General features: G+C 38.2%; 1 protein-coding gene across 1 annotated transcript in view; it reads right to left on the bottom strand.

Moving 5' to 3' along the window:
* LOC309823115 (EGF-like and EMI domain-containing protein 1) overlaps positions 1–16,492 on the bottom strand; it is a gene marked incomplete at both ends in the record, with an annotated part of 514,868 nt that overhangs the window by 452,245 nt on the left and 46,131 nt on the right. Inside the window, 5 exon segments of the mRNA XM_082655287.1 lie at positions 8,387–8,491; positions 10,028–10,137; positions 10,910–11,017; positions 12,512–12,553; positions 12,555–12,644. Of these exon segments, the coding sequence (XP_082511413.1) occupies positions 8,387–8,491; positions 10,028–10,137; positions 10,910–11,017; positions 12,512–12,553; positions 12,555–12,644 (455 nt within the window).

The following is a 16,492-nucleotide window of genomic DNA, read 5'->3' as shown; positions in this document are numbered from 1 at the left end:
TTACCCAACATAAAACACCCTAATCACTCTAGGGAATTTTAATGATTGATTGTCATACTAGTAGTTTCTAACACTGACCGGCCTAAACTCTAATGGAGAAGTGTGGAATGTTCCATTCCATCTACAGCCATTACTAGTAGGCTTTTACAGTAGATTAAGGAACGCATGGTTTCAAAAATGACTAAGAAATGAAGTTGCACCACCCAAAGCAAGCGATGCATCCCAGTGGCCATTACTGATGGTGATGCTGTTGGTGTATGCCTACTTCACTTTGCCCAGATATAAATAACCTTGAGTAAAATCTTACCCTTCACACACACATATACACCATATACTTCAAATTCAAATGGGAAGCAAAAACTCAGTTACACTATTCCAAGAAATAGTGAACGGTATTGATTTTTGCCATAAAGCATGTTAAATTTTTTATCCAGGATTTCTTCTTTCAAATTATGCTCATCAAGTTTCTTAAGAGAAAATGGGACTTAAAAATAGTCAAAAAAATTAAAAAAGGGCATTTTTAAGTATTACTATGTACCTGATAACATAAGAGAAGTGTGATATTTAAAAAACCGGTAACAGCAACAAAAACCTTTTGGCAGCAAGCAATGAAAAAGAAGAAAGGACACATGATTACATGCAAGATTTGGCCATTTGAATGACATAAAGTTTTCTTTTCCTTTGAATTTTCAGCCTCTTTCTATTGTATTATAGCTATATCTTTGAAATACAGTTTTACACATAAAATGTCCATGTTAAAATCTTCAGTGGCATTATGTGTCTGAGGAGTTGAGATCCAATTTGGCAATAATGAGTGGCATGGCATTAACATGCATCTTATTGGCCATAATTCCCCAAGTCCTGCTCCCCACTATGACTTGGTCCCTGCGTCTCTTTTAGTGTATTTCTGAGAACACCATTCATCATTCATCACATTATAATGATTTGTTTTCCTGTCTCTGTAATGAGAATGTAGGCTTTTCAATAGCAGAGCTATGTATTTCTTACACAGGTTCTAAAAATCCCTCAATACGTGTATGTATAACGAGCAAAACTTTAAGTGAAGAAAATCATTTAGCTCATACTTTTTGTAAGAAGATTGTTTTCTCAGCATACTGACAAGTTTTAAACACTAAAAGTAAAGTATAAATCCCTTATGTCGCTTTCAGGGAAATGGTATCAACTATATTTCTCATAAACAGGTGAGTTGTTCCATTTTAAAGAAACAGCATCACACAGCAGTTCAAAGAACGAACTGAGGAGCCAGACTGCCTGAGCCCACACCCTGGCTCTATCATTTACTACACGTATGATCTCATGTAGGTTACTTAACTTCTCCTTACTCCTGGTGTGTTATTGTAACAGGGGACTATTAATGGCACTTACCTTACAGGATTGTTGTGAGTTAGTAAGTGAGCTGACATGCAGAAAGCAATTAGGACAGCACCTACCATGTAGAAACTCGTGATTTCTGAGTTAGCTATTATTGTCATTATTATCCATCTTCAATCTCTTCTAGCCCATCACTAGCTATACCCTGTAGAATCAAATAACCCTGGATGGTGCTAGGTCATTCTCTTCTAAGGTTGTCATGCTTGCAATATCGGGCAATTCTCAAGCAGTCTTTTTTAAACTGCATCTACCTTATAGCTGCTAACACTGGCCATGCAAAGCATACCTAGAAGGGCATGTTAGTTAAAGCACTGTCAAGGCTTCTAGTTTTAAATCAGTGTCAGGGTAGTAAATCTTCTTCATGGATGCCAAATAAGATGTCCCTTTACTAGGCTCACAGGAAGATGTCAAATGGTTATTGCTTTACTTTCCTCATAAACGGTCCAGCTGTCCCTTTACTGTACTTATCTCAATCCCTGTCAATACTGCCGTATCCTTCTGTCAAGTTATGTAAAGCAGAATGCCGTAGCCCTAATACAGACTTGCTAGAACCCTGCTGAGGGCTTAAGGCTCTAATGCAATGCATCTTTATGTGATGAACAAAATAATACTGTCAGCTCATGCTAAGAAGGCATATCAATTTATCTCCATAATATAACCTGTGTTTCATCTCATACTGTCTCCTAGTAATGCTCATTTAGGATTGCAGATTAATAGGCATGTTCAGTTAATGATTTTGCATTTTTCCAAATTAAGTCTTCTTCCCACACTAGTTTTATAATTCAATTAAAATAAGCCATCAAGTTTTCTTAGCATGATTTGCTCTTTATAAACCCCCTGCCACTTTTTCCCCATTTTCATCGTTTCAGTAGGCCTACTGCTGAAATGAAGCTGTGAATAAAGAGAAAATGTTTTCTAAACTTTCTAGATTAGTTTGCCAGGGCTGCTGTAACAAAGCACCACAAACTGAGTGGCTTAAACAACAGGAATGTATTATCTGAGTTCTAGGGGCTGGAAGTCTGAGATCAAAGTGTCAGCTGGCTGCTTCCCTTTGAGTGTTGTGAGGGAAAATACTTTCCATGCCTCTCTTCTAGCTTCTGGTCGTTGGCTGGCAATCCTTGGCATCCTTTGGATTACAGATGTCTCACCCTGATCTCTGCCCTCATCTTCCCATGGTATTCACCCAGTGTGCACGCCTCTATGTCCAAATTTCCCCTTTTAATAAGGACACTGGTCATACTGGATTAGGGGCTCACTGTACTTCAGTACGATTACATCTCAACTAATTACACCTGCAACAATCATATTTTTAAATAAGGTCACCTCTGAGCTACTGGGTATTAGGATTTCAACATACAAACTTGGGGTAACACAATTCAACCTGTACTTCTCAAATTTGAAATGCTCTTGGGGACTTGCCATTTTAAGAAAATTCTTTGGTCCAATCTTGTATCTGCACAGAATAGATATATCATGCAGACAATTCATTGGACTCCTTGATTGGAACCTACTGGTTGGCTTAAAATCACACCTGTGACCCAACGCCCAAGGTTTGCTCAGGTTTCCCACAGGATGGGAAGCAAAGCAACCACAGGAGCCTTTCTCCCTTCACTTTGTTCACTTCCCCTAAAGATTCTCAGGGAATCTACAGTCAACAAAAAGAACTAATGCTTGAATAATGCTTTCCAACTTATGGATCGCATGCATTATCTTAACACACATAACAACCTGGCAGACATAATTATGGCAAATATTATGATAAAGGGACCATGGCTTGAAGATTAAGCTTGCAGACTCTGAGCCACAACACTTGTACATGGATCCCAGATGCCCTTCTTCCCAGCTGTTTGACTTTGGATAGGTTTTTATGCTTCAGTTGGCTACAAATATGGACAAATACGAATGTTCGCCTCATAGACTTGTTGTAAGGATTAATAATTTAATCCATATAAATTGTTTAGAATCGTGCCTGGTACGAGGAAAGTGCTCAGGCAAATTTTAGAGCTGTTATTATTTTACAAATGATGACATTGAGGCTTAGAGCTATAAAATGACTTCTCCAAGTCGTCATTGGTGAGACCCAACCTCAACCCCAGAACTTCTGAGGTTTTCCACGTCACCAGACAACATTCCAGCCACACTCCATTTTTAATGTGTGTAAACATCACACTTCGAATTAATGGAGATGTTTGGGGACTCTGGCATAGGAATAAAGCACCAACCAGTAGGGTTGTATGAAACCCCGACTGCTGGACTGCCTGCTGGACTTAGGGACTGGACTTAGGGAAGGCAAAGTCCTTGAAGAATCAGTAACCATCTCTGCATAATGTTCTGGAAGAGCTGGTTTGGCTCGATGAAGAAAAGCTAAGGAAAGCAAAGCCACGTTTTCTGCCATGTCCCATGTGAATCTCTTATTGAAGCCAAGAGAACTACTTGTATTATTATTATTATTATTATTATATTATTCCTTGAACTTGCTGTGCTTTTAATGTCTCTGGTAAATATTCTATTTTCTACGCCAAATTTCATATTACTGCTCTATTCATCTTTAAGAATAAGTTGTATTTTGTATTTTCAAATCTTTTCATAAAACTTCCTTTATGTCCTAGCATCACACAGAGCAACCCTCTCTTGTTTTCTTTAGAACAGAACTATCCTCCATCGTAGCACCTATGAGCTATATTAGAATCACTAATTTCTTGGTCTCTATTTCCCACCACACTAAGGATATCACATTTGTTTTGGAATCTGCAGCACCTAGCACACAGACTGAGGTATTAGTATCTATGGACTAAATAGAAGACTGACTAGAAGAATGAATGAATGAATATATAAGTGAAAGAAATAAGAAGACCTCTGAGTCTTAGCATCCAACCCTTAGGCGCATTACAATTTAACCTGACTTCTGACCAGGAAAAGGGAAGATGGAATAAGTAATGAGGAGAAAAGGAGTGACTTTGTGTGTGAAATTAATCAGTTAATGAAGCTCCAAGTTGTTTTGCCTGGATCCACAGAATTAAAAAAGAGAAAATTTCACCACTAGCTATCTAGCTTGATTTGCATGTGTTCAATCTTCAAAGTATTCCCTTTGATTCCTTTAATCAATAGCTATTTTAGAAAGCTCTTCATTACTTCCTAATTGTCCAAATTCATTTTCTTCATTTTTCCTTATTAGAAGCAGATTTTTTCAAATGAGTTAAATAGATCAGCAATTTTAGAATCATTATCAACTTCAAGCATTTCTCTCAGTTATTAGCATGTCCCTTCTCTCTCTAGGACTGGATTCTTTTCTCCATTTTTAAAAGGCCATCTGGCTTATTTTATTGACTTATTTTTCCCATACGTCTCAAATAAAATCAACTTTACCTTATACTGAGAGCAATCCATGTTTACAATAACTCTGATCCTAGATGTTTTAATCTATCAGATATCTGGTTTTAGATGAAGATGCAAGTGATTCTCCATTATGTTAATATGTCAAAAAATAAGTAAATAATTGGCACTCATCTAGGTTTTAACCCATCTCAACCAGATAAGCTTGTAAAGTCATTATCATGGCCAACAAAACATTTCAAAGATAATTTAAATGGATATTTTGATCCTTAAAAATACACATATTCATTGAACCCAACAATCCCACTGCTGGGAATCTGTATCACGGAATTAAAACCACCATACTATTGTAGCACTAATGTTATGCCAAAAAGCTACAAACAAAATGAATGTCCATCAATAAATGGGTGGTTAAAAATTTATGGTACATCAATTGCATGGAATATTATACAGCTGTTTGTACATGAGCCCAGAGAGATATACAAAAGAGTATTCAGAAGATTGTTACTAGGGAGGAGAGAGAATACTGGATGGGAAGAGGAGAGAAGAAAGAGTAATGTAAGAAAAAAAAAAGAGGGGGCATTCATGACAAAACCATTATATAAGATGTGATCTCAGTTATGTAAAATTCCATATGTTGTATGAATATGATTAAATATACATAAAAGGATGACCACATGGTTTTCTGAGGGCAAAAGGATTATACATTTTCACTTTCTTATACTGTATATACTGTTAGTTTTTACTACTTTTTTTTTTTTTTTTTTTTTTTTTTTTTTTTTTTTTTTTTTTTTTTTTGCGGTACACGGGCCTCTCACTGCCGTGGCCTCTCTCACCACGGAGCACAGGCTCCGGACGCGCAGGCTCAGCGGCCACGGCTCACGGGCCCAGCCGCTCCGCGGCATGCAGGATCCTCCCGGACCGGGGCACGAACCCGCGTTCCCTGCATCGGCAGGCGGACTCTCAACCACTGCGCCACCAGAGAAGCCCGGTTAGTTTTTAATAATCAAAAAATCTTTAATTTGAATTATTTTTATCATTTGAATCATTGTTTATATAATTTGAAAAACATTAAATTAATTTTCATTTTGATATATATACTATATCTAGAGGGAGAGAGAGTAATGTCAATCAGACCAAGGTTTATATACTCATAATTCAGAACTCAAATCCAGCCACTGGATAAGAGATCGGCTATAGGAAGAACCTCCAGACTATAATCCACCTGCTTGACAGACTATGTATATGTCCTATCAATTATATTCTTTTTAAAAACAATCTTTTCTAATTTTCATTTTTGATCTACTTTCAAGACTCAGCTAATGCCATTCCTTCTTAACTGTGTTCTCCATTTGTCTCACCAAATATTTGATTTCCTAGAAAGTCTTCAAAATTCCCCCCTCAAACCCTCCTAAATTTCTACACTTCATGATAGCTCATTTTGCTGGATGAAATGTGATATCACATAGGAGATGCCTGAACTTCTATTTCAGGTTTTGTATATCCCTCAAGGTTCATCAGTTTGTCTTTTTACATTCAACAGGAGTTCTACAGTGAGAGAAGAAACGTCAAAATCTAAAGGTAAACACTTGGACAACAGTACTTAAAAGTGCAATGCAGACTCCTGAACGGTATTTTGTGTGGTTCACCTTCCCTCATGACTTCTGGAACTTCCTGGTATAAAAACAAACTTGTGGGGACTTCCCTGGCGGTGCAGTGGTTAAGCACTCACCTGCCATTGCAGGGGACATGGGTTCGAGTCCTGGTCCGGGAAGATCTCACATGCCGCAGAGCAACTAAGCCCATGCACCACAACTACTTAGCCTGAGCTCTAGAGCCCGCGAGCCACAACTACTGAGCCCGCATGTCACAACTACAGAAGCCAGTGCGCCTAGAGCCCGTGCTCTGCAACAAAAGAAGCCACCGCAATGAGAAGCCCGTGCACCACAACAAAGAGTAGCCCCCGCTCGCCACAACTAAAGAAACCCTGCACGCAGCAACGAAGACCCAGCACAGCAAAAAATTAATTAATTAATTAAATTTAATTTAAAAAAAACAAAGTTGTGGAAAACACACACTGATTCTGCCTATGTTTAAAATAATCCAGTATTTTCACCAACCCTAAACTGAAAAATACAAAATCTAACTATTTGAATTTCAAAAATCATTTTAATTACTTTCATAAATTAAAGTTATGAAATTGGAATAATCAAAATATTCAAGTACTGATGTAGAAAAATAAAGAATAAATTAATCCAGGTGTAATTTCGAGGCTATGATCATTACCATATGTCTCCTTAATTACCTTTCCCCTCAGGGACTTGATGTTTTGCAAGATTTACTCTACCAAAACAAATGAAAGTAATAATTGATGTTTTTTATTTTTAATGAATCACTGACATGTAATTGCCCATCTCAGATACCGATCAAGATGAGGAAACCAGTGTTGCCCATGTAGTTGAAACAATTTCTTTAGCGGCAAATAATTTGGTCTCATGGAACAATGTACAGTTGCTGTTAGCATCTTAGAAACAATGGAAACAACTGAAGATGTACTCCAGAGCTCGGACTTCTGTTTCACAATTAGTCTTCCATAGTCAAAGAATAAATTGGGATTAAAAAAACAGCTTTATTTTAATTCACAAATAAAAATAAAAAGCAAACAACCTAGAAAAGAATATCAAGATCAATTTACAAGAAGGATAGCTTTGAGGTGCCCCATGAAAAACGTGAGCCTGAACCTTACGCCAAGGGCAGAGGCGACAAATGAACATGAGTGATGAGCCCTCAGCAACGTTCCAATTTCACTGACAAAGATTCAAGTAATGGATAAGAGAAGGCAAACATATCAGCAGAAGATAATGAAGACAATATTTTTGTTCGCTTTGTACACCTATTTCTTTAACTTCTATACAATCGGTTTTGCTTTGTTTAGTTTTCTCTGCCCTGAAAAGATAAATGCAGATGCATTCACATTCTCTGGAGACTAGAATCAGATGATCAAGTCAAAACAAATCCTTTTTGAAAGCACCCAATCTCATAGTAGATACAGTAAAAGATAAATCATTGGCCATTTTGAAAATTTCCTGCACAAGAAACATGTTAAATGCACATGTCCTGAATTGACAGTTGATTAAGCTCCAACCTTAAAAACTAGGTTACCGAGTTTTGAAACTTTGAGAATAATGCAAGTGTCAGGTTTTTCATGCTTTTTTTAAAACAACGAACACAAAAGTAGTAAATATCACATCACACTGAATTCGTCTTAATCTCCACTTTGTTCACTCACAAACCATATAAATCTCACAGAAGAATACTGTACCAGCACTTCCAAACCATGGCTCCATTAAAGATTTAACATCTGAGGTCAGAAAGAGGTTTTCTTATTAAGCTGCCATTTCCTTTACAAAATAGACTATTTTGTACTTACTGCTACCCTTTGAACTCTTATAGTGAATAATTAAAACTAAACTGCAAAGCATAATTTGCGATGCCGAGTACACTGTAGATTGTGGGGTTTTGCTTAGTGGCTCATTTAAAATGCTCACCAATCCCCAGAGGGATAACCCTGCCATTAGTCTGAATTGACAAAGTTGGCTGGCCCCTAAAAGCAAGGCAGACAGCTCCAAATCATAATAAAATGGTCTCGTTGGCGACTCACCGTATTGACAGCGGGGTCCCTGAAAACCCTCGGAACACTGGCACTGCCGGACTTCACCCTCTGAGCATCTCTCCCCATGGAAACAAGTCCCCACTGCAGAGACAGCTAAAAGGAAGGCACACAAGAAGGCCAGGGAGGACAGAGTTGAGGGAAAGAAAGAAAATCCTCAAGGTAAGCACCAAGTTGCTAATATAGATACAATCTAGAAGTTTCCACCAGCTCTTCCATAGCCCCTCTACAGAAAACAGTGTTTTCATTACACATTAAGGCCTTGCTGTCTAAAGCCTTGCAGAACTCTGTACGTGGTAACATCTGCATCACCTTGAAGCTTGTAGAAATGCCCCACCCTGGACCTAGTGAAAAAGAATCCACATCTTAACAAGCTGATCCTTATTCACATTCGAGTTTGGGTAGTAATGGCCTATAAGGGAAAAGAATGTAAAAAAGAGTGGCTATATGTATATGTATAACTGATTCACTTTGCCGTACACCTGAAACCAACACAACATTGTAAATCAACTATACTCCAATAAAAATTAAAGAAAAAAAGGAGTGGAATTAATAATAAAGGAACTCCATGGAGAAGATGACTGTGTAGCCCACACAATCTAAAAAACAAGCAAGAAATACGAATACTTACCAGAGGCAAAGGACTGTGCTAGGTGTCATACAACAATATAAAGAATTCATCTCACAGTCATTAATTTCCAGGAGTCTATAATACAGTTGAGAGGTCATCGTGGGCAGATGTACTCACTGAGTTTAAGCCAACCAGCTGCAGTGGCCTAGCACTGCGTGCAAACACAGTGACCCCCTCAACACTAGGCCTGCTTACTATGGGAAGCCGGAGGCAACTTCACTGAGACAGTTCGAGAGAAGAAAGCACGGTGGGGAGGGAAGCAGGCTGCCAACAAACTCCCGCAGGTGCAGGATAACAGGAGAGATGAATTGCTGTGCTGTGGTCTGCACTGACTGCAACACACTGAAGCGTTTTAAGTGACTTCACAATAACCATAAACACATAGGTAAAGGAGTCGCTAAACAGAGCCATTTCTCCTGGCGTGAATGAACTATGTAATGCCACTAGTTCTGCTGCTTGAGGGCTGTCAAATATACTCCAAAGGTTCTGCAGTACCCTCAACCAGAGGTTTGTAAAAGGACTGCATGCCTCATCTTAAAAAGTAAACTGCCTCCCGAGTTCTGCAATTAATCATGACAAGCACACGTCAAGAAATCCCATTTAGATTTCGTACAGTGATTTCCCTCCGGACTTTTGAATCAGCTGTGGATTACAAATTTGATGATATGGGAAAGGGGCGAACAGAAAAGGGAGATGGAAGCTTACAAGGTGTAACCTGTCTGGCTTTAAATAAACTGTCTTTTACATAAAGAGACAGAATATAAAGCAGCAGTTCTATGGGTCCTGAATTCTGACCTATCATTAGCAGCGCTTAACAGAAAGACTCTTTGTGCATTTCTGCACATGTCATGTGTGCATTTTCAGTCCAAAGAGATGCTCTGAATCTGTGGTGATTCTCAAGATGCCTAAAACTTGACAGGCATGATATGATTGAAGCCCAAAACAGAGTGAAACCACTACTTCTAGTGACAGAGAGTTAGACAGGAAGAATTATAACTTACAGCATAGACAGCCAGGTTCATTGTCCTGCCAGCTCCAACCAGGGCAGCGCCTGTAGATGGTCTGCCGCTCCATGCTGTATGACTGTCTGTAGATGGTGTGGTACCGGGTCCTAAGAAATAGGAATCTAGGTCAGTAATGCTTCCTCTTCAGGCCAAAGCTGTCACTTTAAACTCACTAAAAAATTCTCCCTGCAATCCAAATCCTGCCATTTATACACACACACAAAAATATATTATCTGTATACATTATACATGCACTCACGTGCACGCACACACACACACACACTAAATATATAACCAAGATTCAATATAGGTATAGGTTATTGAAAATTAAGAGGGGCCTCCAGTCCTGCAGCATAAACTTACCTAAGGGTCACTGAAGCTATCAAAAATGGAACCCAAAATTATGAAGAGAATAATGAAATCCTGGAGGATAATAAGGCACATGCTTTTCAATTTGACCGTGAAGGCCCCTCATGTACTGGTCTCGTGATAGTGTGCATTCTCAACAGTGGTGACATCACCCACAAGTGAGGGGACAATTGGTTCTTGGGTAGGAGCGGTGAAAAATAATCTTTAATACAATGGTCTGTGGTCCTACAAACCAGCAGAGTTCACAAACAGAAACAAAGTATATCTGTGGTATTAAAACTTCATGGGGGAGGGGGACGATTACTAAAATTTAAAAAAAAGTTTACAAAGGTTCCTTAGGGGGGCAATAATGAACAAAAATTGAAAATACTATACCATTAACTATTTGTGCTGACCTCTTAATAGACCATAATACCAGACATCTCTAAACTGGTTTACGTCCTTTCTATCAAATTGATGTCATATTTGCTCTTTATCCCCAAAGTATTATATTCTCTTCCTTTCACATACCTATCCTCATATCCCCAGCCCAAATCCCCTTCATATTCAAAACCATTTTCAAGTTTCACTTCCTCTAACTTCTCTTTCCCCATCATGTCAATGTATATTGTTCTTTCTCTTCTCTCAAAAATAGGATTTAATGTCAATTTTTATGACACAATTATTCACCATCTTGAAGTGTCACCTAATATTTTGGAGGTGCATCTCTTCAACAGGGATATAAGTGTAGGTTTGCAAACTTACATACAAACAAAAGGGATATTAGTTTGGCAAAAATGTCCAACATCTTTTAACACTGCCTCAACTCCAAACTCAGTTTCATAAATACTTGCTGAATAAACGGATGTATAAAACTATTAAGCTCTTGAAAATAAATAAAACATGTTTTACTTATTCATGTTTGCTTTCCCAAGTCTGAACGTCTATATGGTAGTGGACTTTCTTTGGTTCAGTGTAATATCAACAATGATTAAACCTCATGGGATGAGCACCAAAAAATCTAAATGAAAAGCTATTTTCAAAAACAGGTACTCTAATACCTACTATGTACCAAGCATTGTGCCACAGGTGTTAAATACGTTTTCAGTTAATCCTCATAATATCCATGTGTGGTATTATTTTTCCAACTTTACAGACTAAGGCACAGAGAAATGTAGGAACTTCTACCAGTGCCACACAGCCAGTAAAAACCTGAAGCTTTTTCTGATTTAAATTTAATTTAAAGGTCCTGAGTATAGACCAAAAAAAGACTATGCATCTGAAGATTAAAAATACACACATACAATGTATATGTAAATATCCATAATTATAAATGATTTAATCTTATTTTACTTAGTCCTATATTATCAGTGTTCTGCCATTTCTACACAATGGCAAACCCAGTTATTTACAAATGCCCTCAACTTTCTTTTAGTAATCGTAGTAGTAGTAATAATAAGAATAATAAATTCATTAATCTAAAGCCACACTTTTTTTAACTTTGTTTCCTGATTTCATTTTACAAGTTTTAACGTGTAAAACCTGAACACATTAGCAGCTATTTGTGTTAAGAGGTACTTAGATATTTTACAAAATTATTTTAAAACTTTTTTTAAAAAGTCCCTATGAAGGCTTCACGCACAGAAAGTGCATACTTGCTTTTTCTCTCCTCTCCCAGCCAGCCCAGTTAATCCTAATTCAAACGCCATAATAAAGTTAAAGAAGCTCTAGGTTTCAAAGTGTTACAAGAGAACCAAGGGCAGATGAGATGGTTCACAGTCATAGATGCCCAGATCCAAGTCATGCTAAATTTAGCAAACCAACACAATATTCCTTGTTTCTCTCAAGCTTCTGATCTCCAGCTTTCAAAAGTTTATCATGTCAAGAGGTAAAATTAGTGGCATCGAACCCCAAATAGCTCACACATAAAACGAGGCATGAACTAAAGTAATAATATAGCCTGTTTCTGAAGGAAAATATATCACTTTGAAAGTTCCTGGTGGGCATAGGTTACACTCGTTTACTTAATTATGTAGTTATTTTCTAAAATTTATTGGATGAAATCTTTAGATGCCGTTGAGGCTTTGGCTTTGATCTTCAGGAATCAAAAGGACATAGCAGGAGCACCCTCACCTTCTTTCATAACTCACACACCACCATGGGCCACTGCAGCCGTTTCCAGATCTTGATGGTGAGTGTGAATGCTTGGACACACGGGTGTGGTAGCCCCACCACAGTCAGCTGCTGTTCTTCGCAAACATTTGGCCTTGAAAAAAAAAAGAATACAAATGTAATAAAAATAGATTACTTTTTTATGTTTTATTTATGAATCATTTGCTCCTTCATTTTCCACAAGAAGCTTGTGGTGCCTTACATAAAGTAGGAGAGAAAAATACGGGCAAGGTAAAAAAAAAATGCAGGCCCAGGAAAAAGAAAAATCAGAGTAGATTTTAAAAACAAGGAAAAATTTAGAAGACACATATAAAAGTCATAAGTTCTCATGTGCTTGAGAAAATTGAGCTGCAAATTAAGTTCTGATCTCTTTGGTAACCAAAATATCTGAAGAAACACAATTGCAGGATTCCCAATATCCAAGAAGAAAAAAGGCAGGCTGATTCATCAAAAGGAGTTAAATTTTTCCTGGAAATGATTCCTGAACAATATCTCCATCGACACGTTTAGTTAATTCAGGTTCACCCATAATGCTCATTTAAACACAAATACTTTTCAACCAGCACCATTATATCAATATTTCCTTATAGGAAGTTTATACAAATTTACAGGATTTTAGATATATTATCTTTAATTTTAAAATGTGTAGAGCTAGATAACACTCATCACCTAGAGTGTCAGAATTAAATTCTTTTGTAATCTGAGGAATGCTTTACTTAGTGATGAATGATTTACTAGTCCATACCAATTGCTTTGCTTTTGAAAACAGCACTAATTATAAAGCCATCTGGCCCAAACACTCACACTTCTCATGCATTCAAAGTCACCTGCATGCCGTACACTGACCTCCCTAGGGTCAGACTTTGACGTTCTTTTTTCGCTATCAGGAAACTCATAGTCTAGTTGAACTCTCCATATTCATAATCTGCTGAAAATAGACATGCTTTCTGATTCAGGATTCTAGTCTGTCTCTAAACAACCGTGTGAACCTGTCCAGTGTTAACACTGATAAAATCAGCTAATAGCGATTCCTGCACTGAAATCACTCACCTCACCCTCCACAGCTGCAGTCCGTTTTTGTGATCACTTCTTTCTGAGGGTCTGACTAAACCTCACCCTCCGATTTCACTTACAGTCCAATCCTCACTTCCAGATATATTTCTGAAAGGTAATTTTTTTGGACTGTTAACTTCACCTAAACTGAATAAAATTCATGTTGAACGTTATTTATGAGTTTCCATAGCACATTTTAACGCTTTAGGTAAATACTGTAATAAAACAATAAATGTAAAAACTGCACCTAAGTCGGGCATCCATGTGATCATCAAGAATTGGGCAGTGGACCTAAAGAAAACTTAGCTTTTAAAAATGCCATATTAGATTGTCTCTAACCTGCCTATATCTCTACCCTTATATGGGCTTATGTGTTTTGCGGGAGCCAACTAGCCCCAGTTAGAATGAGCTCACCAAACATTTGCTTTTTCAGTCAATAGTCTGAAATGTTACACCTCATGCAGCCTTGAACTCTATTTTGTAACCTACTCTTTATCTATTATTCCATTTATCCACCCAGCCAGCCAGCCAGCCAGCCAGCCAGCCATTCATTCATTCATTCAGCAAATACTGTCACCTACACGTGCCAGAAGCATTGCCCACTCCCACCCCTCACCCCCGCCACCAAGGATTTAAATATAAGTAGTTTATTTGGAAAGTGCAGAAAACATCAGTAAGGAAGTGGTGAAATGAGACAGTGAAGGGGAGTTAGCCAAGAAAAAAAGATGCATTACTGAGCCAGCCAACTTTAGCTGACGAGCTCCCCAAATGGGGGAGGGAGCCTGGGCATCTATACACTAATTCCTATCAGTGACTGGTTGAGGGCTACTTCCTCTCCAGCATTTCAGGCAGAAGCACAGGTAGGCAGAGTCAGCTTCCAGAAACCAGAGTTAAGTCTTCAGGCACAGAACTGCAAATGCTAGCAGTTGGAAGCCTGCAGGCGAGCAGTGATAAAGGAGAGGGACTTGGGTGCTGCGCTGACAGTTTCAGCTGCAGGTGGTACAAACGAAAGAAAGGCCATGTTCAGTTTGCACCAACAATCTAAGTAGAAGGGAGAGTGAGTAAAAGCACTTCAATAAATACAAAATGTGAAGTGCTAAGATGGAAACAATCAGGGGACTGAAACAGAGATAGAAGAAGCTTGCTAAGATTCATTAATTAGGAAAGACCTCTGAAGAGGTGACACTGTGACCTGAAAGGGTGAACAGAAGCCAGCCACGGGAGAGCCAGGGGATGCCATTGAGGTGGAAAGAAACAGAATGAGCAGAGGCTCTAAAAGGGGAAAACGCTTGGCCTCCAGAGATCTGAAAGAAGGCCAAATTGGCTCAAATGATGAGATGCTTGGTAGGGCAAACAGGGCCTTTCAGGCTGAGGGGTTTTGATTTTATTCTCAGGGCACTCGAAGCCACAGAGAGTTTTTATTCTGGTCTCATTTCCTACAGACGGAACCTGGAGATGAACCCGTGATCCTCTCTCATACCAACTCTCCTCCTTGATAATGACTTAGGTCATATCTGCTCCTGCGCACTAGTAACAACCCAGCCCAATCCAGCAATGGGCCCCCAAGTCTCAGGAATCCACCAAGCCTTCCTTGGGGTTTTCCTGATTACTACAAAGAAAGAAGTCCCCAAGGGAACTCTGTACTTTCAGAAGACCAAAAACCAGCAGACCAATGAACAAGAAGAGGCACGGCACAAATTTTATGCACCAAGAGGAAAATGTATTACACTAAACTTTCTAGAAAAGTATATGTAATCCAGATTGTCATCAAATAATTTTGCTGTAACATCATAAGAAATGTTAATGCGACTTCAGAACTTCACGTATTATATTACTGAACCATAGCTAACAAGCAACATAGTTTTGGATGAGATGAGTTTTTATTTTAGGTTAATTCATGCTAGGGAATGTTTTGGTAAAGGAGTATCATCCTTGACTCCTAAGCAGATGTGGCTAAATAAAATCAGTCACTTAGTTATTCTGCAGGTGTCCTGGTATATTTTGATTAAAAAAATTAAGCTCCTTTCTTAACGCTGAAAGCCATAAATGCTAGTAGTAAAAAAGCTTGAACAATGAATAAATACAGAAAGTCAAGTTTGCCCCTAAGATGCTCCCAGATATAACCACTGCTAGTAATCTGATATATTCATATCCAATTCTTTGTGGGAGCACACAAACATATTTTTGCATAAATGGGATCATAATCTATGATTTTTTTAATTGTACAAAAAGTATTTTTAACTTATCAAATAACATGGTATAAATATTTTTCCATTTTGAAATTTATAGAATTACTTTAACCCTTTTTTTTCCAGAGTATGGACTTATCAGAATAATATAGCAGAATGTAGCCAACATCCTATTGATAGACATACAGTTGTTTCTAATGGTTTGTGACTGTAAACAGCTCTGATGTCAGTTTCCTTATATAAACAGCTGAATTACAGATTAATTTTTTTTATATTTTCCTATGAAACATTTGTTTCTTCTGAGTCCTTTCAGTTCAGGATTTTTTTAGCCTCTCTCTTCTGTTTTAGGCTTTCTCAAGTATCAGGTTATCAAAGCCTGTCTATATTTAAGCATGAGGCACTAGAAGCTGACTGGGAGCTATGTGTGATAGAAAGGGCTTACAATTGGTGGACTCACTGTTAGGTGACTAGGGGTAAACTTTATTTTTGAGAAGCTCCTGGATCTCAGTGTATGGAAATCTGATTTTTAGGGCCATTCATTTTTTCAGAAAAGTAGCTCCAATTTCTTACCTGTGGAAGCAGACAGCTTGTAGCTGGTGCTTGGGGACCAGACAGCACAAGGGAGCTATGTTTTTAGTCCATATCCACTCCTAGACAGTGTCAGTCTGCACCCCTTCTGAAGCTTCTCTGGTTCTGGTTC

The sequence above is a fragment of the Grampus griseus genome (assembly GCF_964374135.1).
Source record: "Grampus griseus genome assembly, chromosome: 5".
NCBI classification, from domain to species: Eukaryota; Metazoa; Chordata; class Mammalia; order Artiodactyla; family Delphinidae; genus Grampus; species Grampus griseus.
Note: the sequence above shows the minus strand (reverse complement) of the source record. Positions and strands in the feature narration are given on the sequence as shown.